This window comes from Physella acuta, unplaced genomic scaffold (genome assembly GCF_028476545.2).
Source record: "Physella acuta isolate Inbredline_101_S28 unplaced genomic scaffold, ASM2847654v3 ptg001423l, whole genome shotgun sequence".
NCBI classification, from domain to species: Eukaryota; Metazoa; Mollusca; class Gastropoda; family Physidae; genus Physella; species Physella acuta.
The window spans coordinates 129,021-154,000 of record NW_026732938.1 but is presented as its reverse complement, the minus strand read 5'-3'; the positions used below and the strand labels follow the sequence as shown (position 1 = coordinate 154,000).

Sequence of the window (24,980 nt, the reverse complement as noted above, 5' to 3'; positions counted from 1 at the left end):
GATATTGACCATAGGAATCCATATTTTAAAATAAGGTATGTGGTACAAACTTTAGCTGGAGTATACTCATCAAACTCGCTTAATACATTGCAATCAGATTAATTGTTAAATAATGCTTTAAAAAATTCATAAAAAACGTTTTGATAACAAGCTTTTATGTTATAATGCACTAAAAAGTAGAAAAGAAATTATGCACTATTATTTAAATTACTATAAAGAAAAACGTGGGTCACTTAAGTATCTGTTGGATACCTTTACTAATATTTAGGAAGAGACCCACGCTTTTCTTTATAGTAATTTAAATAGGAGTGTATAATTTATTTTCTACTTTTTAGTGCATTATAACATAAAAGCTTGTTATTAAAACGTTTTTTATGAATTTTTTTTAGTACTTTACATGTTTTTACTTACAATAGAGTTTCATGACTAAAAACCATTGCGCGCCTATTAAACGTGATAACGCGCTATTGAACGGGATGACGCTTGTGGTGTGGTTGGATAGAAATGCCTACTAATTCGGTCAAAATTTTAATGAATTCATAAAACATTAATTAGGCATCCAATTTAGTCGAATTTAATGTCACGATGAATTGTCTTCATGTCTTGACCCACGTTCCAACTACGAACCGTATCTGTCAAGTAGAAAAGCCTGCAATTTCGCACCGGCGTTTTGATCTAGACAGACTGATGACTGACAACTGACGACAGAGGAAGTGAGTTAAATAAAAAGCTTGTAAAAACATACACACAATGACCGATAAATCAACCAAACACACACATACACAAACACAGATATATACATAGGTAGAGAAATATATTAAACGAGACGAACCGCGGCGTATCATATGCCGCTATTTAGTTGTTTTATTTTCTACTTTTCAGTAATTCATAATTTGTGAATTCGAAAGTACCAATGTTGCCACTGAATATATTTGCTTTAAAACACTGTCAGTAGGTCGTTACGGACGATAACCCCCCCCCCCCCCCCACCATCCTTTCCCCCAACCCAACCCCTAACCCCCCCCCCCCCCCCCGTGAAAACAGTCTCCTCTTAGTTACCTCTCCAAAGTTTAAAATCGTTTCAAACTAAATTATCTGCCCCTAATACCCGTCACTAAACCCGGCTCTACGATTGTAACCATTTAGCGTGAACCACAGCTAACCAGACCATGTTGGGGTGGGGGTGGTAGGGATATGCCTAGAGAGGAAGAGAGGGGACTGCTAAGCGCGCTTACAGCTTGGTGTTTTCTAGGGTATCCAAGAATAGAATTATATATATATAGAAGCTCATTCTAAGAATTATTTCTGAATTATTCAAAGTCGAGGTTAAGAAATTAGACTGCTAACTAGCTGTATGGCCTAGTTGTCGACATCGAATTTGTGACACAGTAAGAAAAAGGGACTGGTAAAAAAGGCCACTTTCCAAGTTAGTGAGGGGGTGGCGTTTTTTTCAACAACGTAAATATTTAGGTCTAAACGGAGGGGGGGGGGGCGCAAAATTGATAGTTCGCACGGGCGCCGGAACGGGTAGCTAATCCTCTGGGCGTGTGATTCAACAGATGACACACCAGCAACCGTTTAGTTTTCCAGGGTTCAGGTTAGAAATTTTAAAAAACAAATGCGTAAATGATATGAATAAATTACAAGTATACTTACAGATCAGTTGAGGTTGTTTGACCAGCTTTTTGTTTTAAAAGTTTTGTCTCTACTTTTTTTTTTAAACAGTGAGGGTCACCTTATTCTTCGACTGTGGTGTGTACGCTATCAACGATGAGCTTGCGCGCCGACTGTGGAAGAGCGCTAAAGACAATGAATTCATACCATTCAGTGTTGCCACGCCCTGGTAAACGAGTAGCCAATCGTATCATTACATCTTAACCAACCTTGCATCATTGTCGACGTGGCTGTTTCCCACTGAATAACTCCATTAGACGTCATCCACAAAGGCGTTGTGTTCGGGAGGAAACAATCCATATACCACAGAGCTACTAACAAAGCCTGTTTACGAAGTGAAGTGTTGTGTACAAATTATATGAGATAAAGAACATAAATAGTTTAAAATCATGTATGCTAAAAATTATACGAAAACCTCAGATACGAATTGCAGACAAGGAAGCGCAATAGCAGTTTCAAAAGATGGAAGGGAAGACTGAAAGAGAGACACACAAGAGACATACAATAGCAAATTGTTGGAATACGACATGGATATTTCGTTGACTGGTTGACTATGTAATTAAACAAGCTAGAGGAAACAAACTGCATTCCAACGGACACAACAGCTCGAAGTCTTGGATTTCGCAGATGTGCGTTGCCTTCTCGCACGTAGTCAACAACAAATGCAAAACAAATTATACTGGTTAAAAAAGCAGTAATAGCCGGTTTGATGATAGTGGCACGGCCTATGACGTTCCCATTAGAATCAGCAACGAAAATAACCGGGGTCTCCAGGCTGCTGCTTTATTCCCCTCCCCTCTTTAAGGTGTTGCCTTTGAATCCAGTTTGTGATGTAAATGCAATAACGTGCATTCCTGTGTAACTAATGCAATAGGATTTATAGTCTTATAGAGACTGAGCTTTACTTACAACAAAATGTGTTTCATGTCTAATCCCTGTTTGATTAAGTACAGAAGCAAATATTTTTCTAGCAAATAAAATACTCATACCTAATTCAACAGATTCAAGAGCAAATACAAACCCAAAAACACCTACGCACTCAGACACGTTTGCAATCAAACACAAATACAAACGAACACACATCCTCAGCGATTTAGGGATTAAAGAGGGGAGGGCGGGGGGGGGGAATAAAGCAGCCGCCTGGAGACCCCGGTTATTTTCGTTGCTGATTCTAATGGGAACGTCATAGGCCGTGCCACTATCATCAAACCGGCTATTACTGCTTTTTTAACCAGTATAATTTGTTCTGCATTTGTTGTTGACTACGTGCGAGAAGGCAACGCCAGTGAGAGATTAAAGAGGGGAGGGGAATAAAGCAGCAGCCTGGAGACCCCGGTTATTTTCGTTGCTGATTCTAATGGGAACGTCATTGGCCGTGCCACTATCATCAAACCGGCTATTATTGCTTTTTTAACCAGTATAATTTGTTCTGCATTTGTTGTTGACTATGTGCGAGAAGGCAACGCCAGTGAGAGATTACATAACATTCTTTCTAACAATAAACTGGTTTATATGTAATGCTCACTTGCTCATTAGCAATGTACAAAGATTTACAAGCAACACTATAAGTAAATTATAAAACTCGTAAATCACTTGTTAATGCTTCTATGAATTCTAAGATGGTTTGGTCTATGTTCACTTGATAACCTGGGTATAGCAGTCATATATTACGGCATTTGTTAGAACAGCTATACCAGCCGTTCATTTCGTCACTTGTTAGAATAGCTTTAACAGCTGTTTACTAATCCTACATTGAACCTAGTTGTAAAGACCGTCCATTACTGTGTAACAAGTAATATTGGATATAACATAGAGCATAACATTCTACATTCCACATATTTAATTGAACTACTGAAAAATTAATTAAAATTCCACAGTGAGAAAATTACGAAATGTGCAAGTATTACATTTACAAAGGTTTAGCCGGTCGATAAAGGATACGTGTCGTACTAGTGTAAGCTTGACATACATAGGCGGATCGGAATGATGAGTAAGTGGGTGGCTAAGCCAGTGTTTCTTCCAGATTTTTTTCTCGGGGGGGGGGGGGAGTAGGGGCACTTGATATTTTCGGGGGGGGGGGGGGATCAATATTTTCAGGGAGGGGGGGGGGGACACTAGTAAAAGTATATATTTCTACATAAATTCTATTTCGTTCGGGGGAGCGGTAGATTTTCTTCGGAAGAGATGCCTGGAAGAAACTCTGGGCTTAGCGAGCCAACGTCCCCGGGGCTCGCCCGTTTTGGCCCATACATACACACAGAGTAAGCAAGTGAAATAATAGCTTGGTTTTACAACTTTTTTTTTTTTTTTAAAATTATTGTTCGTACTTTGTGTTAAACTGAGACATAAACAAAATTTTGGAGATAAATTCCAGCAGTTTCCAAATGTATTCAGAAGTTTAACATCAACATAAAGACGCAAATTTTACATTGTCAGTACTTGACTGTTTTCCGTTTTTCCCTTCAATTATTAATTTCAGGGTGTTTTGAAAAAGAATTGAGGGGTTTTTTTTTGCAATTAAAACATCGATATCCAACTCTTGCGGGAATCGATATGTTAATTTCAAAGACGGTTTTTTTACTGAACTAGAAGTACCATCTCTACTTACAGAACTTGAAATAAGCAGACAAACTTAGGGAATACAGCAAGGAATTTGAACTCGAGACATTCGTATTAGTATTCTTATGCTCTACCAATTGACCTCTCTGTCCGCTAACATTCCAAATATGAATTTTTTAATGAGTAAGAATAAATTAGTTTATTGATAATACAGGATTTTTTTTAACATAGAGAGAAATACAAAATAAAAGTCCCCACCAAAACGAGAGAACAGAGCCGCCGATGACATTATTAAAACAAACAATCGAAATTTGGCTTGTTCGGTCTACCTAACCTGACAACATCCGAACTCGTCACGCGGTCACGTGGTGCTTAGTCACTTAATTAACCTCGTCGACACGCCCCGTTTTCCTCGGTCTAGTCAAATACATGTAACCTGTAGTGAACCACATTTGACCCATTTACCGTCAACAGTCTAGGCGTACATCCCCCACCCTTCTCCCCCACACACAAACACATACATGTCGATTACAATTCTATTGGATTTTTTTGGCCAAAATTTCACATCTATGTTATATACTTAATGTGTTACTATGATCGTTTATGTATTTGTAACTTTTAGCTGTACTGTTTTGTGAAGGCCGTACTACGTACCGTTAAATTATGCAACATAAATTAAAAAAAAAAACAAACAACTATTTGTGATATTTTTAAAATAATTTATTTATCATAGAACAAGACAAACACACATTTCTTTATTTTTACTTACACTGTTAGGTGTTTTCAAAGTTTTATTTTTTCTAGTTAAATTTCTGCCGAAAACCGTACGTCGAATCATTTGAAAAAAAAAATATACTCTTGAGAATGTAAAACATGTTTTCAGTTTCTATGAACTTGTGTAAGTTGTGGCAGCTACCATGATAGACTGATGTTCAATACATCAATCAGTAACCACAAGGCTTTTGCGGTTTTAGAACATTGTTGAAGCTCGATGGCCAGCCAGTCCTGCGAAAACAAAGACAATAATGATAAAAGAGGATAATAGATTTTTCTTCTAGAATTTTTTTTTACCTTACCGTACTGTAAGATATATCAGCCATCATGGATTTAATTGGGATAAAAAATTATGAGAAAATTATTTAAATATTTAATTGACAGTTGATACATTTTAAAACTCGTTCCTCTGACAAAGACACAAGAGATCGCAGAAAATTTAATTATACTTTAAAAATAAAACTATTATAAGATGTTGATCTAAATAGTGATTTTAAGTTATATAAACTACTCTAAAATTATCGAGCAATATACAGGCAAAGAATTATTACACATATAAAGCTATATAACTTTCTGGATTAAGTATTGAAGGAAAAGTGAATCCATACACATGTTCTTGCTTTAACGTCTTATAGAACGATCCATCTTCCAATGACCAAAACTGTCCAGTGCAGTTCACAATTATCGTCGCTCTAGGAACTTGCTGTAAAAAAACCTCAAATGTTAATGACACACACATACAGTTAAATTAACAATACATCGTGTTATAAACAATCATGTACTGGTTATAAAAGCTGTAGGTAAATAGTTTGACAATATGCCAGCTCTTTGTCAAACCACAATGTCCATTCGAATTCCAGGGTCATAAAAATGTAAATTTTCTTCGTTTTCTTTTAGAAGAATATGCAGGGTGTATAGTGCAAAAATAAATACAAATAAAAATGTTTTTTAAAAAATCCCAATGTTTTTAAACCACAGGTGCCGAAATTTTGTATCAATCTTGTATGTCAGTCTTTTTTGTCTATATTACTGTAAATACGATAACTTGGATATCATTTTAGTTAGTTTGACGATAGTTCATATATTATTACTTTATTGCATTTTTAGCTTTCTTTCAACTTTTGGACAATTTCCGGAAAACAAAAGTGATTCTTACTTTACTTCCGGTTACTCAAAAGCCAATAACCTGAATAAACCTTGGTGGACAAAATATCATATATAATTATTAATTGTATGCGCAGGCTACTATCAACTGTTGAACGATTTTCGGTAGCCGGAACTTATTCTTTACTACATTTCCGGACGATCGCTATAACTTGAGTACTATTTCAGTTATGTGGACAAGTACAAGAGCTTATACTTGGATTACTTTAATATTTTTAGTATCCTCCAATAACCAGAAATGGTTCTTTACCTCATTTCTGGTTTTTAAAAGACCGACATCTTAATTATCTTTCCAGGTATGTGGACATAATTTAATTGATAAGCATGATTTTGTTTTCTTGATTTTACACCATTTCAAATTACTCAAAAATCATAAGAATATGATAACTTAAAATCACTTTTAGATCGAATTTTTTTTTCTACGCGTTTCCATTCTATGTATGATAAAATTGAAAATTACTGATTTATAATGGTATATTTAGCTTTATTTCCAATCTCTAACAAAACCTTGAAATATGCTCATTTTTATCATTTTCTCAAAAAGCATATTTTAATAAATCTTCACTTCAATCTGAATTCTCAGGAAAAAAACTAGGCAATTGCCTTGTCCTAAACTTCTGCATTTGTGCAGAGTTTTTTCCAGGCCCCCCCCCCCCCCCCGAACGAAATGAAATTTATATAATTTATATAGAAAATATATACGTTTAACAGTGTCCGCCCCCCCCCCCCCCCCGAAGAAAGTTTACCGCCCCCCCGAAGATTTCAAGTGCCCCCCCGGAGAAAAAAGTCTGGAAGAAACACTGCATTTGTGTAGTCCGAATGCACTGAAAGTGCTATTCCCCATACTGTTACATGAGAAAATACGATAAAGTTTAGGAGAGATCATTCCTGCTTTATTTTTAATTGCATAAAAATAATGCGATTAATATGCATAAAGTATAAAATTCAGCCTCGTACCTGATTGCCGCACCAATCTACAAAGCTTGTGAATTGATCATTAGCGTTACCCAAACGACTTATTACAGAATCACATCCAGCATACGTAGCAATGTCGGCAGTCCAATTTTCTGGTAAAACTCCAGTAGTTCGGCTAAAATGTATGTACATTATTACAATTGTTATAAACATGACCCCCCTCGCCTAAAAAAAATGATTTCAAATCTGTTCTAAGTCAAGCAAAATTACGTTTACATTTACCAGACCATTTTGTTCAAGCTTGGCATATAGGTCAAGAATCGTAGGCAATGCACGTTAATAGATTTTTATCACAAAAGTCTCTAGTTCGAATCACTGATTAGAATGGTTTGGAAGTTTTGACCTCACCAGCTAAGATGGATACATAACCTATATTAGGGAAGGCAAATTTAGCTGGGCATTGGAATTATCTCATCATATCTCCATATACCGAGGGCGCAAAAAAGATAAACTCTACTTAACCTGCTCTATAGACCAATTGACCTGTGAAATTTTTTTTAACTTATTAAGTAAGACGGGCCATTTTGTGACGCCATTTATATAGTTCAAAAACATACTAAAACACCCTTGACAAAAACGTTGTTTATTTATATCTTTAATCTAACAAATTTTAAACGATTAAGTACATTTTCTCTACATCTACATCTTCTCTACATTAAATTCCACATCATCATCCACATCCACATCCTCATCCACATCCACAACTACATTTGCATTTGCATCTGCATCGGCATCTGCAGCTACATATACATCCATTTTTATAGGCCTAACTATATTTACACATAGATATACATACATATATATATATATATATATATATATATATATATATATATATATATATATATATATATATATATATATATATATATATATATATATATATATATATATATATATTTAAGTTATTTAAAGTTATTATTTTCTTAATACACAAATGGACAAAGTATCCAAAAGTGCAAGAGTGTATCTGTATCTGTATATATATATATATAATATAAGCGGGCTGGTGTGTGTCAGTCCTTCCTTCCTTCCTTCCTTCATTCCGTCATCGCTATAGATAAAAGTAATTATTCGCACCATGCTGTGCTTTTCAGTGCACCGCAGTGTCTTAGTATAGGTATTAGAGTAGGGTTTGTTTATATAGCGGCTTAGAGCTATTTTATAATTTCCACTGTTTGTACAATTTTGCATAACGTAAAGAGAATATTAAATACACGCACATTGCTAAAACATATTAAAAGGATCAATGTCAAATATTGTTTTCTTTTTTATTCATTAGAAAGGTGGAAACATTTTAATAACGTAATAACAGTAGGCTAGAAAAATCAAATTAATTTAACTCTTTTTTCTAATTTTGACAAGGGAGGTAATTCAAAAATAAATTTAACTCACGCTTAAAAAACATGTGAATGCAAATTTACGGACCTCCTTGAAGGAATTAGTGTTGCAATAATATAATTAGCAAAATGTGAATGCAAATTGTGGGATGCGGATTGTTAGAAAATTATAATTAGCATGGATTGATAAAAGGCAATCTTTTATTTATTTCATTCACTGAATTTACTGTTTACTACATATAATTTTTAATTAACTATTCCGCAACATTTTAGGCGCGTCATCACGTTCATTGGGTGGATGGTGCGCAATTGTTTTAGTTATGAAACTCTATTGTAAATTTTTAAAATTTAAAGTACTGGGGAAAAAATGCGTGAATTGGTAAAGTGATATATGGTAGGTAAAACACGGATATTTTAAATATTGCCTATTATTTATTGTATATTATTTATTATTATTCTATCTTTTGGTTTGCGGACAAGCTGGGGGTTTTATAGGAGAGGCGTAGCGAGGGGGGGGGGCATATGTCCCCGGGTGCCGACCTTAGGGGGCGCCAAAGTCGGTGGGAAAAAATTTGCGAGGGGGGGGGTGGAAATCGCAAGTTTTAGGGTGGGAGGGGTGCAAATCAAAAGTTTGAACGTGGGGGGGGGGGGGGGGGGGGAATCTCATAACAAAAGTGGTGTAAATCGAAACCCTGGGGGGGGGGGGGGGGGGGCAAATAGAAAGTTTAAGGGGGTGGGGTGGAAATTAAAATTTTGAGGGGAGGGGGTGCGGTGCATATCGTAAGTTTGAAGGGGGGGGGTCAAATCGAAAGTTTGTCCCCAGGCGCCGGAAAGGGTCGCTACGCCTCGGTTTTATAGTCATTCACGCGCGATTTAGCGCTACGGGCTAGACTGAGAGCAATATGCCTTTATGATTGCATTTAAATTGTGTTTATGTTATGAGTGTTGTGTTTTTGTTTTCTTTTTTTTTTTTTTTTTTTTTTTGCGTTCGTTTTTGTTATGTTTTGTTTTGTTCTGTTCCCAAGTTGGTATATTTTAAAAAAGATTTACCGTGGCGGAGCACGGGATACAGCTAGTACATATATATATACATATAAATATACATATATATATATATATATATATATATATATATATATATATATATATATATATATATATATATATATATATATATATATATAATGACTTACTTTATCATAATTGTGTACGTTTTTAGCACAATTGTTCCATTTACTACTTTCGTTGCCTCAACATAAAATTGAATGATGTCATAGTAAGATTTGCGGGTGAAAAATTTTTGTGCCTAAACAAAATAGATCTATATATATTACAAATGAAAAGAGAAAAGCTTTAAAGCATCTTTAAATATAAATATAAATACGCAAAAAACGCATATATACAAAAAACATAAATACATATAAATTTAATTAAATGTAAATACATATATATATATATATATATATATATATATATATATATATATATATATATATATATATATATATATATATATATATATATATATATATATATATATATATATATACATATATATATATATATATATATATATATATATATATATATATATATATATATATATATATATATATATATGTATAAATGTTCATAGGTATATATGTATATATGCATATATACATATATGCATATATGCATATATACATATATGCATATATACATATATACATATATACATATATGCATATATACATATATGCATATATGCATATATGCATATATACAAATATTCATATATGCATATATGCATATATGCATATATACATATATACATATATGCATATATACATATATACATATATACACATATACATATATACGTATATACATATATACGTATATACACATATACACATATACGTATATACATATATACATATATACGTATATATATATATATATATACATTTATACATATATACATATATACATAAATACATATATACGTATATACGTATATACACATATACGTATATACATATATACATATATACGTATATACGTATATACACATATACATATATACACATATACATATATACGTATATACGTATATACATATATACATATATACATATATACATATATACATATATACATATATACATATATACATATATACGTATATACGTATGTACGTATATAGGTATATACGTATATACGTATATACGTATATACATAAATACATATATACATATGTACATATATACGTATATACATATATACGTATATACATATATACATATATACATATATACATAAATACATAAATACATAAATACATAAATACATAAATACATAAATACATAAATACATAAATACATAAATACATAAATACATAAATACATAAATACATAAATACATAAATACATAAATACATAAATACATAAATACATAAATACATAAATACATAAATACATAAATACATAAATACATAAATACATAAATACATAAATACATAAATACATAAATACATATATACATAAATACATATATACATATATACATAAATACATATATATACATATACGTATATACGTAAATACATATATACGTATATACATAAATACGTATATACCTAAATACATAAATACATATATACATAAATACGTATATACATAAATACATAAATACATATATACATATATACGTATATACATATATACGTATATACATAAATACATATATAAATAAATACATAAATACATAAATACATAAATATATAAATACATAAATACATAAATACATAAATACATAAATACATAAATACATAAATACATAAATACATAAATACATAAATACATAAATACATAAATACATAAATACATAAATACATAAATACATAAATACATAAATACATAAATACATAAATACATAAATACATAAATACATAAATACATATATACATATATACATAAATACATATATACATAAATACATATATACATAAATACATAAATACATAAATAAATATATACATAAATACATAAATACATAAATACATAAATACATAAATACATAAATACATAAATACATAAATACATAAATACATAAATACATAAATACATAAATACATAAATACATAAATACATAAATACATAAATACATCAATACATCAATACATAAATACATATATACATATATACATAAATACATAAATACATAAATACATAAATACATATATACATAAATACATAAATACATATATACATAAATACATAAATACATAAATACATAAATACATAAATACATATATACATAAATACATAAATACATATATACATAAATACATAAATACATAAATACATAAATACATAAATATATAAATACATATATACATAAATACATAAATACATAAATACATAAATACATATAAACATATATACATATATACATATATACATATATACATATATACATATATACATATATACATATATACATATATACATATATACATATATACATATATACATATATACATATATACATATATACATATATACATAAATACATGTATACATGTATACATAAATATATAAATACATATATACATGTATACATATATACATAAATACATAAATACATAAATACATAAATACATATATACATATATACATATATACATATATACATATATACATATATACATATATACATATATACATATATACATATATACATATATACATATATACATATATACATATATACATATATACAAATATACATATATACATATATACATATATACATATATACATATATACATATATACATATATACATATATACATATATACATATATACATATATACATATATACATATATACATATATACATATATACATATATACATATATACATATATACATATATACATATATACATATATACATATATACATATATACATATATACATATATACATATATACATATATACATATATACATATATACATATATACATATATACATATATACATATATACATATATACATATATACATATATACATATATACATATATACATATATACATATATACATATATACATATATACATATATACATATATACATATATACATATATACATATATACATATATACATATATACATATATACATATATACATATATACATATATACATATATACATATATACATATATACATATATACATATATACATATATACATATATACATATATACATATATACATATATACATATATACATATATACATATATACATATATACATATATACATATATACATATATACATATATACATATATACATATATACATATAAATATATACATATATATTATGTTTTTGTGTTATAATGTAATGAGTGTTTTTGTGTGTTTATGTTAATGTTTTTGTTTATGTTAGTGTACTTTTTGGTTACCCTTTGTTAATAAATGAAGAAATGCGACTGACCGAGGCATCGCCTATTTTTGTATTTATAATTGGGTTTTTTGTTAGTGCTCCGAGTGGCGCATATCTTGTCCCATTGAGGAATGTGATTTCTCCTCCGTCGAAAGTCCCGCTGTATATTTGAAGAAAGTTGGCATACGACTGGTCGTCGACCCGAGCTGCATTTGCTGCATTAAATATTACATTGTAAAGTAATTGTTTGACCAGTTAACTACAGCTGTATCGATTTTATTAAGAAGAAAATTATTAACAGAGAATATTCTAAATGAACTTTGTGAGTTAGTGGGTGTTTAAAAAATAAATCTCACAATGAAACTCAAGTTTTATTCTTGTTCGACCTCATTATTTTAGCTTTCTAATTTCATTTACTTTATTTAATTAATAATTTTGACTAAGACTAAGACTCATTTCTTTAAGGTTCATTATTATCTTTAGCAACAGATAACGATAATAGTTTACATCTTAAGCTGTTGTACAATAGATAACTTTTTAAACTGTATATGGTGCGCTGTTATTTTTTGGGTTAAATGTATGCTTAGAGCTGTTATTAAAAAGATATTTATGTATCAAATTTTGTCCATCTAACTGAAACTGTACTCAGGTTAGCTTATTTTCAGATAAAAAGAATAAAGTATCACTTCCGGTAACTCGAAAAATTTAAAAAGCTATTTAGGTAAAAAAAAATTCGGTTACCGGAAATCGCTTTACGTATGTGAGAAGCTTGCATATACAATCTAATGCTTAAGTTTGTTCTACCTAATTGAAAGGGTAATCAAGTAAAAAAAATGAAAGAAAGAATATTTTTTAAATGTGGTAAAACTGACTTACACACAGCAGAAAAAGCATGACAAAGTGTTAAACAGATCAGGAATTTATTCATCTTGATTTTCTAAATGTCAGAGAAAAAATTCAAAAAATATATATATAGTGAGAGAAAAAATTTCAGTATATATATATATATATATATATATATATATATATATATATATATATATATATATATATATATATATTTAAACCGATGCTATTTTGTAAGGAGTGAAAAATAAGCAACATTCTAAACAAGAAAAAAATCAATAATCTAACTATATAAACAGCAAAAAATTTGTGTGTGTGTCTGTGTGTCTGTCTTTTATGCATTACTACTACTTTCATCCAATTGCAATGAAACTTTAGGAAGTTGTTCAGAATAATCCAGGTGAGGTTTCTGCGAAAAAAAAATTTCAAATTCGCAGGGGCGGTGCCCCGACAGTGCGCGATTTATTTTTTCTCTATATAAAGTATATAAAAAAAAAGTCGATTGCGGTTCGACATTATTCACCCGATCGCCATGATAATTTAGGGAGTTGAATGGACACTCTAGGGGAGGTTTCAGCAAAAGAATATCTTTTAATTTCACAATGGCGGCGCCCCGGGAGGGTGCGCTTTTTCTCTATATACGGTATATAAAAAATAAAAGTCAGATTTAGCTCATCCGCGTGCCATGAAAATTTGAGTAGCTGATAAGAAAACTCCAGTGGAGGTTTCTGCCTAAAAGGAAATTTCAACTTCGCAGGGGTGGTCTAATATAAACATTGTACATTTGGTGAAAAACGATAAGTATTTTCAAAACAATGTTTTGGAACTACCGCTCTGTACATCTGGCTCACTTTTTCGCATAGAGCTGAGTGAATAAATGGGCATTATGGATAAACTATCGGTCAGCCTCTGCTCGCACGGCGAGTGCTAAAAAGTGACCACGAGTGAAATTATCCTTATATGAGCTATTAAAAAAAAATTCCCTCATAGAAACCCTTTAAAAACTCTAGGATATCTACATCTGCTCTAGGAGTTCAGGAAAAAAATAGAGCTACCGTCGGGAAAATTTTGGAACAATGTTTTAACTGACCAGAGGCCATATTCCCTTATATAAACATAGTATTGTTTTTGTAAAAATAAATAAATAAATCTGGAAGTACTAACCCTATCATAACTCCTGAGGTCGTAGAAATACCTTCGGGGGTTACTTTACAATAGGCGTTATCTTCGGGACAATTCCGTAACGGCTTTAGAACTGACCGGTCCGAATTCCTTATATAAACTTTGTTAATTTTGATAAAAAACGATGACTATTTTCAAAACAATGTTTTGGAACTTTGGCTTGAACATCTGGCTCATTTTTTCCACAAACCTGGGTAAATGAATCGGTTTTATGGATATAGTGTCGGTCAGACTCTGCTTGCACGACGAGGCTAAAACGTACCGCGAGTGAAATTCTCCTCACGGGCATGGGCGGGTGGTGAGTACCAACTTCCTTATTTCCGAGTCTAAAGATGTAATACTTGGCTAGTAGTTATAACTCAAAGAGTTAAGCATAAAACTATTTTTTTTAAATTTTTTGAAGCCTCCGTTGCCATGGTGAAGGTGGCCATATTGGATTTTATTGACGATTTTTAAATAGAAATAACTCAAAAATGGTTTGTACAAATTTCATGAAAACTTAATATAGTGTGCAGACACGTGTGTTTAAGACTTCTGATTGATTACATTTTTAAAAAAGAAGATAATTTTTTTTTTACTTTTTTTTCAATACATCACTGTAAAAATGTCATTATTTCGTCCAATTTTTCACTATTTCAACAATAAAAAAAAATTTTTACAAAAATTCCAAAAGTGTTCTATCAGTTTTATTTGGGCATATATACAGAGTAACTGGAGCAAATTAAGTTCAGTTCTGATAATTATTAACAAAGTTATTTTACCAATTGTACACAAAAACATCAAACTGAGAAAAACGCAAAAAACCAACAAAAAGTTGCAAAAAATGAAAATTTACCGCTGTATGTCACTAAAATCGGCCACATTTATAGCCTGAAGTATGGTGGTGCTGAATATATTCCTTCTGAGCTTGTTCGGCTGTTAATTTTCTTTTTTTCTGGCGCTCTTTGTTTTACCTAGAGCTGTAGAAAAGCTGTTTTCAATGCGTCTTTTTTTGGCGTCCTTCACTGAGTCTTCGACTATGGTTTCCTTCTTTTGACAGCAATGCCACAGCATGCCTGGGCCCAAAATTGAATTATGCTATCGCAGAAACAGCAGTATATTTTGCATGGTATCATGTCTAAAGCCAGTTATGATAAGACGATATCTTTGTTTATTGTGAATGGCTTTGTTCTGGATTCTTTTGCAGTTGTATATTTACGTTTACAACATTTTTATTACTGCCACACCATGCTTGAAGCAAACCCTTTACACTTTTTTCATCCATAGTAGCCACTACATCACAGTGGGCGAGGAAATGTATTGATATTATCAAGAAGCAAATCTCAATCGACAATAATTCTGCATGGCTATGGTTTACAATTAGCACTACCAGTACTAGATGTAACAGTGCTTTCTTCTGTCTATAAAAACTGTGTCTTACATTGCCGCAGTTTCTTAGTAAATGTGCATATTACATCTGCACCAGTGCTTGTCTGAATAGTGCTAGATTGAGTAGAGGCAGCTGCAATCAGTTGCATTCGGACTTGCCCTTGCTTTAGTAAATTAGTTAGATGTGTGTATCTATTTTTAGCGAGTGTTTTGTTCTACCCATTATCGAAAGAGAAACAAATTAAATCGTCTCACTGCTCAGAAGCTTAGAGACACAAAACTAGATCAAACTTAGCAACGCGCTGAAACTAAGGGAATGTTTACTTCCGAAGCGAAACGACCAACCGTTAACTAGCTTCCGCCATTGAATGCCAATGAAAAAAATTGAGGTCAAACATTTGCATACAGGAAAAACCCGACTGAGTAAAATAAACAACTTTATGACGTAAAAAAATAATCACATTAAAATGGGTATTTTGATTGGTCCTTTAATTTTAAAACAAATAAAGAAAGGAGGTCACGGCCTTTTCATTGATATAAAACACATTAGGTTTCCGCGAAGCCTAATAGTACTTTACTAGGTAACTGAAATGGCTATTTTTACCAAAAAATTAAACAAATGAACCAGGTTTTTCATAAATAAATACTGTTTTTAGGGTCATAACAATGTCATTTTTAGATTCAACGATGGTTGTTCTGTTTAGAATAGATCAAGTAAAAGTGGGAAATCGATGATTTAGTGGATTTATGACGAAAAGTACACCCGCCCATACCCTTACATAAGCTATATATTTTGTGAGGTCGTAGACCGACCCTGGAGGGTAATAAAAAACTTTATTCCTGTCGGAAAAAACATTATGGTCGATACATTTGTTCAGATGCCGTATTTTCTTATATAAGCATAGCAACCGTTTGTAAAAATTGTAAGAAAAAACGACGTCAATCGTTCAATTTACAATGGAAGTAGATTATTAAAATAAATATTTTTCAAACTATTTTATACTATTTAAAACATAAACAGAAAATAACGAAGTATAGCATTATTTTCAGTAAACAATTAAATTGTAAATTAAATTATGTATCCTAACCTAATTGTAAAAATTAATTTTGTAAGTCATTGTAATATAAGTTATGAGTTATACTGTTCAGGGAACCTCTGCAGTTTTATTACATTTCGAGTAATAAATTGCGATGTTCCCACCAATATCTCTGAAAACGGACTACAAATAACAAACAAACAACAACAACAATTTCTCTAAAATTAGCATTACTGTTTAAATGAAAGCACCCCACATATCAGCCAATCACCATTTAATTAAGCTTTCAAATTCTCAAATGTTTTTGAAATCCTAATCGAAGCTAGGCAGTATGCCTAGTAAAAAATAAATGTCAATGCGGTTTGACACCGTCCCGGATGGCCATGTAGCTGTGGGGGAGTTGATTAGAACACTGCAGAGAAAGGGTGCTGGAAAAAAATCTTTTTTTTTAATTTAGCAAGGGCGGCGCCACGGGAGGGTGCGATTTTTCTCTATATACGGTTTATAAAAGATAAAAGTCAAAAGCGGTCTGACATCTTTCTTCCGAGTGCTATAAAACTTTAAGGATTTGATGAAAATACTCGGGATATGATTTGATATGAGCGGCGCCCAGGAGGGTGCAATTTTCGTCAATAAAAGATTTTGCGCCCAGAGTTCCAGAGCGGCTATATCACCACTTTGCTTCTGTTAACCGCGCGTCCTGCATAGCGGGTAAAGGGTACTACTGAATTCAGCGTTTAAACATTGACAGGCGCCCCATAGATTGCACGATCCGAAGCGCCCCGAGTTCCCCTGCGAGCACTATGGCAAAGTAGTGTAATCGGGGGCTCCATTGAGCGCCCTCTATGTCCCTGACACATATGTGGTCACCGAAGTATGTTCTACCTCATTATTTCGGTGATTAACGCACACTCAAGGTTTTCATGCGTTAGTGTAGGTAAACCCGTGTCCTAATATTTATGATACAATTGCAGGCATTGTTTACATTTAAATAACAAAGTTTTAGAAAACAAGGTCACGAGTCTAAGAAACTATGGATTGGTAACGCATTGATGAAACCCTTCTTATATATTCCTTCAGACTTTCTTCTATTCCCGCGGCAACGCGCGGGGACGGGTAAGTTAGAAAAAAATAAATTCAGATTAAAGAGGAAAATAATAGATTTTTTAAATCTTTTAATTTTTAAGTTTAACACCATGTGTTAGTGTGTGTATATGTGCAAGTTTGTCTACGTGTGTGTGAGCGTTAGAGTGTTAGTGATTGTGTGTGCGTGAGTGAGTGTGCGTGAGTGTGCGCAAGTGTGCGTGCGCGTCTTTGTCTGTGAATGTTAGTGTGTGTTTGTGTGTATGTGTGTTCTTCTGATCGTGTTTGTGTTTGTTTGTTTTTAATATGTGTTAAGGTGTTAGTGTATTTTAGTATGTCACACTATGTGTGTATGTTAGTGTGTTAATGTGTGTGTATGTGTGTTTGTATATGTGTGTTTTTATGTGTTTGTGTGTGTAAATATATTAGTGTGGATAAGTGTGTTAGTGTTTATAGTGAGTTAGTTTATGTGTGTGGATTTTTTAGTGTGTATTAGTGTATGTTCCGGTTCGTGGGTGTTAGTGTGTATTGATGTGTGTGTGTGTTTGTTAATGCGTAAGTGTCTGCGTGTTCGTGTTTGTGTGTGTGTGTGTGTGCTAGTGAGTGTTAATGTAGGTATGTGTGTTGGTGTGCTGCGTTTTCGTACGTTTCTGTGTGTGTTATTTTGTGTTAGTCTGTTAGTTTTTGATAGTGTGTAGTTGTATGAGAGTGCGTTTTTTTATGTTTTCGTGTGTTAGTGTGTGTGTGTGTGTTAGTGTGTTAGTGAGTTAGTGTATTTATCTATAAGTGTGTGTTAGTGTATGTGTGTGTTTGTGTGGGTGTGTTGTTGTCGTTTAGTATGGTTAGTGAGTTAGTGTGTGTTACTGTGTGTGCGGTTGTGTTTGTAAGTATTCGTGTATTTGTGTGTGTAAGTGTGTGTGTGTGTTAATGTTTGTAACTGTCAATGTGTTAGTGTGTCTTAGTGTGTGAGTGTTAGTGTGTGTGTGTGTGCGTGTGCGTATTCGCATGTGTTTAAGTGTGTTAGTGTGTGTGATTTAGTGTAACTGTATTTATGTGTATTAGATTGTGTGTGTGTTAATGTTTGTTAGAGTTAGTTTGTGTGTGTGTGTTTGTGTTAATATGTTTGAAGGTGTCAGTGTGTCTTAGTGTGTTTAAGTATGTGTGTTTGTTAGAGTGTGTAAATGTGTGTGGGTTTGTATATGTGTATGAGTGAATATGTGTTTTTAGTGTGTGTCTTTTAGTGTGTGTTTGATTGAATTTATTAGTGTGTTAGTTTTAGTGTGTTTGTATTTGTGTGTGTCTGCTGTGTGTGTTAGTGTGAGTGTATTACTGTGTGTGTGCGCGTGTATGTGCGTATGTGTGTGTGTGTGCGCGCATATATGTGTATTAGTATGTGTTTGTTAGTGTTTGTGTTGGTGTGTGTGTGTGTGTTGAATTTTTACCGCTGAATATCGTTTTACCCGTTACCCGCAATTCAGGACACACAATTGACTGATACTAAGTGCTAATATATCCGCTCTGTCATTCTGGGCCCCTAACTGTTTATTGATAAAAATAAGAACCGTTCCGGGCGACGCCCATAAGAAATTTTTTAAGAAACATTTTCGGGTGTATTCTCATCAACTCACTAAAGTTTCATGCCGATCGGATGAACGGTGTTTGTTTGTTTCACACTTTTGTTTGTTTTCTTGGGGTTCAGATTTATTGTTTATTTCTACTTCATATGTTAAGGCATCAGATAGATTTTAAAACTGAGGTTGCAAGACAAAGTCCCAAACAAGGAACTATGGAGAAAGACAAGGAAGGGGCCTATAACACTGCAAATAAGAAAAAGGAAGAGGCGCTCGGTGGGACACACACTGCGAAAGTCTCTCACAAATGTGACACGCCAGGCGCTTGCGTGGAACCCCCAGGGAATGCGGAAGATAGGGCGCCCAAGAGAGGCCTGGAGATGGAGGCTTCTCGAAGAATAGACGCCACAAGCGATGTCTTGGGGGATTGCGAAATTAATAGCCGGGGATCCGACTGTTTAAAGAAGGGCAATAAGTCATGGAAGTAGTGTAATCGTTAGCCTACCAGTCAAACTAAAGTTAATATAGATTTTAAAAAATATTTTTCTACGCAACAGTGCGTGTTAGTTAATGTAGAACAATCACTGTTATTGTAGACATGTTTTTTTTTACAAAAAGCCCCATCAAGGTGCGCGAAAAACGTAATTCATGAAAAAAAAATGTAATGTTTTTTTCGTGTTGGATTTCGGACGCGTAATCGGCTGCCTCCCCCCCACCTCCACCCCCACTTCCGCATTGCAGGTGTCTGGTAGTTCCGCCATTGCGGTAAACTGGGGAGGGAGTGGGGGATATTAACAATAGCAGTTCATATTTTAAAATAAAGGTATACTCAACAAACTCGAAAAGCTTAATTGCAATCCGATAAAATATTTAATAATGCTTAAAAATATATAAACAGAATAACAGATAAATCAACCACACACACATACAGACGTATATAGGTAGAGAAACGTATTAAAAGCTCATTGTAAGCAGCATTACTGAATTATTTAAAGTCGAGGTTAAGAAATTAGACTGCTAACTAGCTGTACGGTCTAGTTGTCTACATCGAATGTGTGACACAGTAAGAAAAAGTGACTGGTAAAAAAGGCCACTTTCCAAGTTAGTGAGGGGTGGCGTTTTTTCAACAACGTAAATATTTAGGTCTAAACGGAGGGGGGGGGGGCGCAAAATTGATAGTTCGCCCGGGCGCCGGAACGGGTAGCTACGCCTCTGGCCATGTGACTCAACAGATGACACACCAGCAACCTTTTAGTTTTCCAGGATTCAGGTTAGAACTTTTGAACAACAAATGCGGAAATGATATGAATAAATTGCAAGTATACTTACAGATCAGTTGATGTTGTTTGACCAGCTTTTTGTTTCAAATGTTTTGTCTCTACTTTTTTTCTTTAAACAGTGAGGGTCACCTTATTCTTCGACTGTGGTGTGTACGCTATCAACGATGAGCTTGCGCGCCGACTGTGTGATAGCTGCACTTACGATGAATTCATACCATTCAGTGTTGCCACGCCCTGGTAAACGAGTAGCCAATCGGATCATTACATCTTAACCATACTTGCATCATTGTCGACGTGGCCGTTTCCCAATGAATAACTCCATTAGACGTCATCCTCAAAGGCGTTGTGTTAAGGAGGGAACAGTCCCTATACTATAGAGCTACTAACAAAGCCTGTTTACGAAGCGAAGTGTTGTGTACACATTATATGAGATAAAGAACATAAATAGTTTAAAATCATGTATGCTAAAAACTATACGAAAACCTTAGATACGAATATCAGACAAGGAAGCGCAATAGCAATTTCAAGAGATGGAAGTGAAGACTGAAAGAGGTCATTTCCAGACTTTATATATTATCTAGGTGTGTGGTATTGTGGGTGTAAAGTGAAACATTTCTTGTATTATCATCCCACTTTGGAAAAAACCCTCAAGAGTAGAGCAGAAATAGAACACCATCTACTGATTTGAAGACAAGGGAACTACACAAAATTATCGTTACAGACTTATGGTTCTGATAGCAACGCCCAGTACACAGTGGCATAACAATTTCTTTCGGCGCACGGAGAAAATCGATAATTTGGCTTCCCCATATATATGTATATATATATATATATATATATATATATATATATATATATATATATATATATATATATATATATATATATTCCGACATTCCGGAAAAGATTTAATTTTTACCGTGTATGATTTGTGTACCCCAGAACTTTACTTGACGCCAATTACATTCCCCTTAAGATGCGCAATCTTTAAAAAAGAATAAGGTCATTCAAGTGACATACAATAGCAAATTATCAGAAACATTTATTGTACATATGGGAATACGACAAATTTTGTGTTGACTGGTTGACTGTATAATAAAACAAGCTAGAAGAAATAAACTTGAATCCAACGCATGCAATCAAACAGGGATTAGACAGAAAACTCATTTTGTTGTAAGTAAAGCTCAGTCTCTATAAGACTATAAATCCTATTGCATTAGTTACACAGGAATGCATATTATTTCATTTACATCACAAACTGGATTCAGAGTGAACACCTTAACATAACGTTCTTTCTAACAATAAACTGGTTTATATTTAATGCTCACCTGCTCATTAGCAATGTAGCTATTAGCCAACCAGATTTAAGTTATGAAAAATATTGAAATATAATAATAACACTGAACTGGAATTTATTAAATTATGTTTTATTAAAACAAAATGAGCGTTTTACCGTTATTGCGCATCTGACAAAACAAATACTATTTTCAAAGATTTACAGCAAAACTATAAGTAAATTATAAAATTATAAAACTCGTAAATCACTTGTTAATACTTCTATGAATTCTAAGATGGTTTTGTCTATATTTACTTGATAACCTGGGTATAGCAGTCATATATTACGGCATTTGTTAGAACAGCTATACCAGCCGTTCATTTCGTCACTTGTTAGAATATATATATTTGTATAACAGCTGCTCACTAATCTTATAGTGAACCTAGTTGTAAAGACCGTCCATTACTGCACTTTGTAAACTAATCATATTCTACGACACTTGTTCGAATAGTGGTCGGCGTGGTGAAGTAGATAAAGCTCATGGTTGCTAAACCAAAAAGTCTCGAGTGCGAACCCTCGGGCAGATGAGGCTCGTTAGCTGGGGACAGCCACTCTTCTAGGAGAGACAACTCTAAAATTAAACAACTGCTGCCTTGTATGTGCAAGTATTACATTTACAAAGGTCTAGCCGGTCGATAAAGGATACGTGTCGTACTACTGTTGATATATTTTTAGTGTAAGTTTGACATACATAGGCGGATCGAAATGATGAGTAAGTGGGTGGCTTAGCCAGTGTTTCTTCCAGAATTTTTTCTCGGGGGGGGGGGGGAAGGGGTGGTGGAAGGGGCACTTGATATTTTCGGGGGGGGGGGATCAATATTTTCAGGGAGGGTGGAGGGACACTGGTAAAAGTATATATTTTCTATATAAATTCTATTTCGTTCGGGGGAGCGGTAGACTTTCTTCGGAAGAGATGCCTGGAAGAAACTCTGGGCTTAGCGAGCCAACGTTCCCGGGGCTCACCCGTTTTGGCCCATACAGACACATAGAGTAAGCAAGTGAAATAAAAACTTGGTTTTACAACTATTTTTAAAAAATTTTTATTATTCGTACTTTGTGCTAAACTGAGACATAAACACAATTTTGGAGATAAATTCCAGCAGTTTCTAAATGTATTCAGAATTTTAACATCAACATAAAGACGCAAATTTTATATTGTCAGTACTTGACTGTTCTCCATTTTTCCCTTCAATTATTAATTTCAGGGTGTTTTGAAAAAGAATTGAGGGTTTTTTTTGCAATTAAAACACCGATATCCAACTCTTGCGGGAATCGATGTGTTAGTTTCAAAGACGGTCAACTTAGGTTTTTGGTTTACAGAAAAAAAATGTTTTTAATTATATGTTTCCATAATTTTTGACAATACATTATTCAATTATTATTATTACAAAATTGATCCATGGAAAAATTTTATTGATCATTTTAGACTCCTATTGATTTGTACAAAAAGGGGACATAACCTAGTAATTGTAATTTGATAAAAACAAGGTTCGGTACTTTCCCTCTTCTGGCTTTTCAGAAAACGTGGGTTTTTAAAAAAAAATTAATGATAGGAAGATAGTTGAAGCCAGTCTGCGCCTTGTTGTCGTCACGTGAGGTTGTAGAAGGCGTCGTCCTGTCTGCCGTCGAGGTAAGATGTAGTCACGTCTATTACATGTAATCAAATCTGAAAATGAAGAACGCCGTCTTGTCTCATTTAAATTGGATCGTCGTCGTACATTGTTCGTCATCTTGCAACATCGACCCTGTCCAAGTACTCACATCATAATACCCAGGGTAAATGGGGCCGCCAGAGAAAACCAGTCTTTCGCTACATTCTCTGCTCCTGTCTGTAGTTTTCTGCTTTGTGTATCTAAGTCTCCCTTAGCCTTCACAGTCCCCTATAAAGTGGATAATCAAGCACCATTGCTGTAACTTTGTCTGGTCTCATCCTACATGGCAGATCCAGCGCCATCTTTCTTTAGCTAGTTCTGAGACAGTTTCAATTTCTAAAACTCCCAGAAACCTAGGCTATTATTAAAGATAGTCTAAGCCAGTGGATGCATTTATCCTTCATTGGTAGGTCTACTAACTGTACAAAGATTCCAATATGCAGATGGAAGGGAAGAGATTGTTGCTTTCCAGCACTCACTGATATACAAAATGAAGAACTTTTTTTTTTTGCAAAAAATCTCGCTTGGCTTTATTTATGCGTGTTTTATTGCAAGTAGTGCAGTTATCATCATAATAGACTGGAAAAGTCTATGTAATCATACTAAATTTTTTAAAAATTATTTTTAAAAATATGGCAAGCGATAAAATTATAGCTACAATTTTAAAAATTAAAGTCGATAAGGAACCATCGATTAC

The 24,980-nt window shown here is 33.0% G+C and overlaps 1 protein-coding gene across 4 annotated transcripts in view; it reads right to left on the bottom strand.

Annotated features, from left to right (window-relative positions):
* LOC131927604 (uncharacterized) overlaps positions 1–24,980 on the bottom strand; it is a 96,893-nt gene that overhangs the window by 33,578 nt on the left and 38,335 nt on the right. Inside the window, exons 1-7 of one of the 4 annotated variants that reach the window (XM_059283312.1) lie at positions 21,345–21,502; positions 13,805–13,865; positions 12,980–13,143; positions 9,680–9,792; positions 7,129–7,261; positions 5,616–5,710; positions 4,939–5,238 (exon numbers count right to left, since the gene is read on the bottom strand). The exons of 1 other annotated variant lie outside the window; for it this stretch is intronic. In XM_059283312.1, the coding sequence (XP_059139295.1) occupies positions 5,178–5,238; positions 5,616–5,710; positions 7,129–7,261; positions 9,680–9,792; positions 12,980–13,143; positions 13,805–13,856 (618 nt within the window). In that variant the 5' untranslated portion in view covers positions 13,857–13,865; positions 21,345–21,502 and the 3' untranslated portion in view covers positions 4,939–5,177. Of the gene's footprint in view, positions 1–1,656; positions 1,787–4,938; positions 5,239–5,615; positions 5,711–7,128; positions 7,262–9,679; positions 9,793–12,979; positions 13,144–13,804; positions 13,866–21,344; positions 21,506–24,980 lie in introns of those variants that run through there. 2 more of the 4 variants (XM_059283314.1, XM_059283313.1) reach the window with 2 other exon arrangements.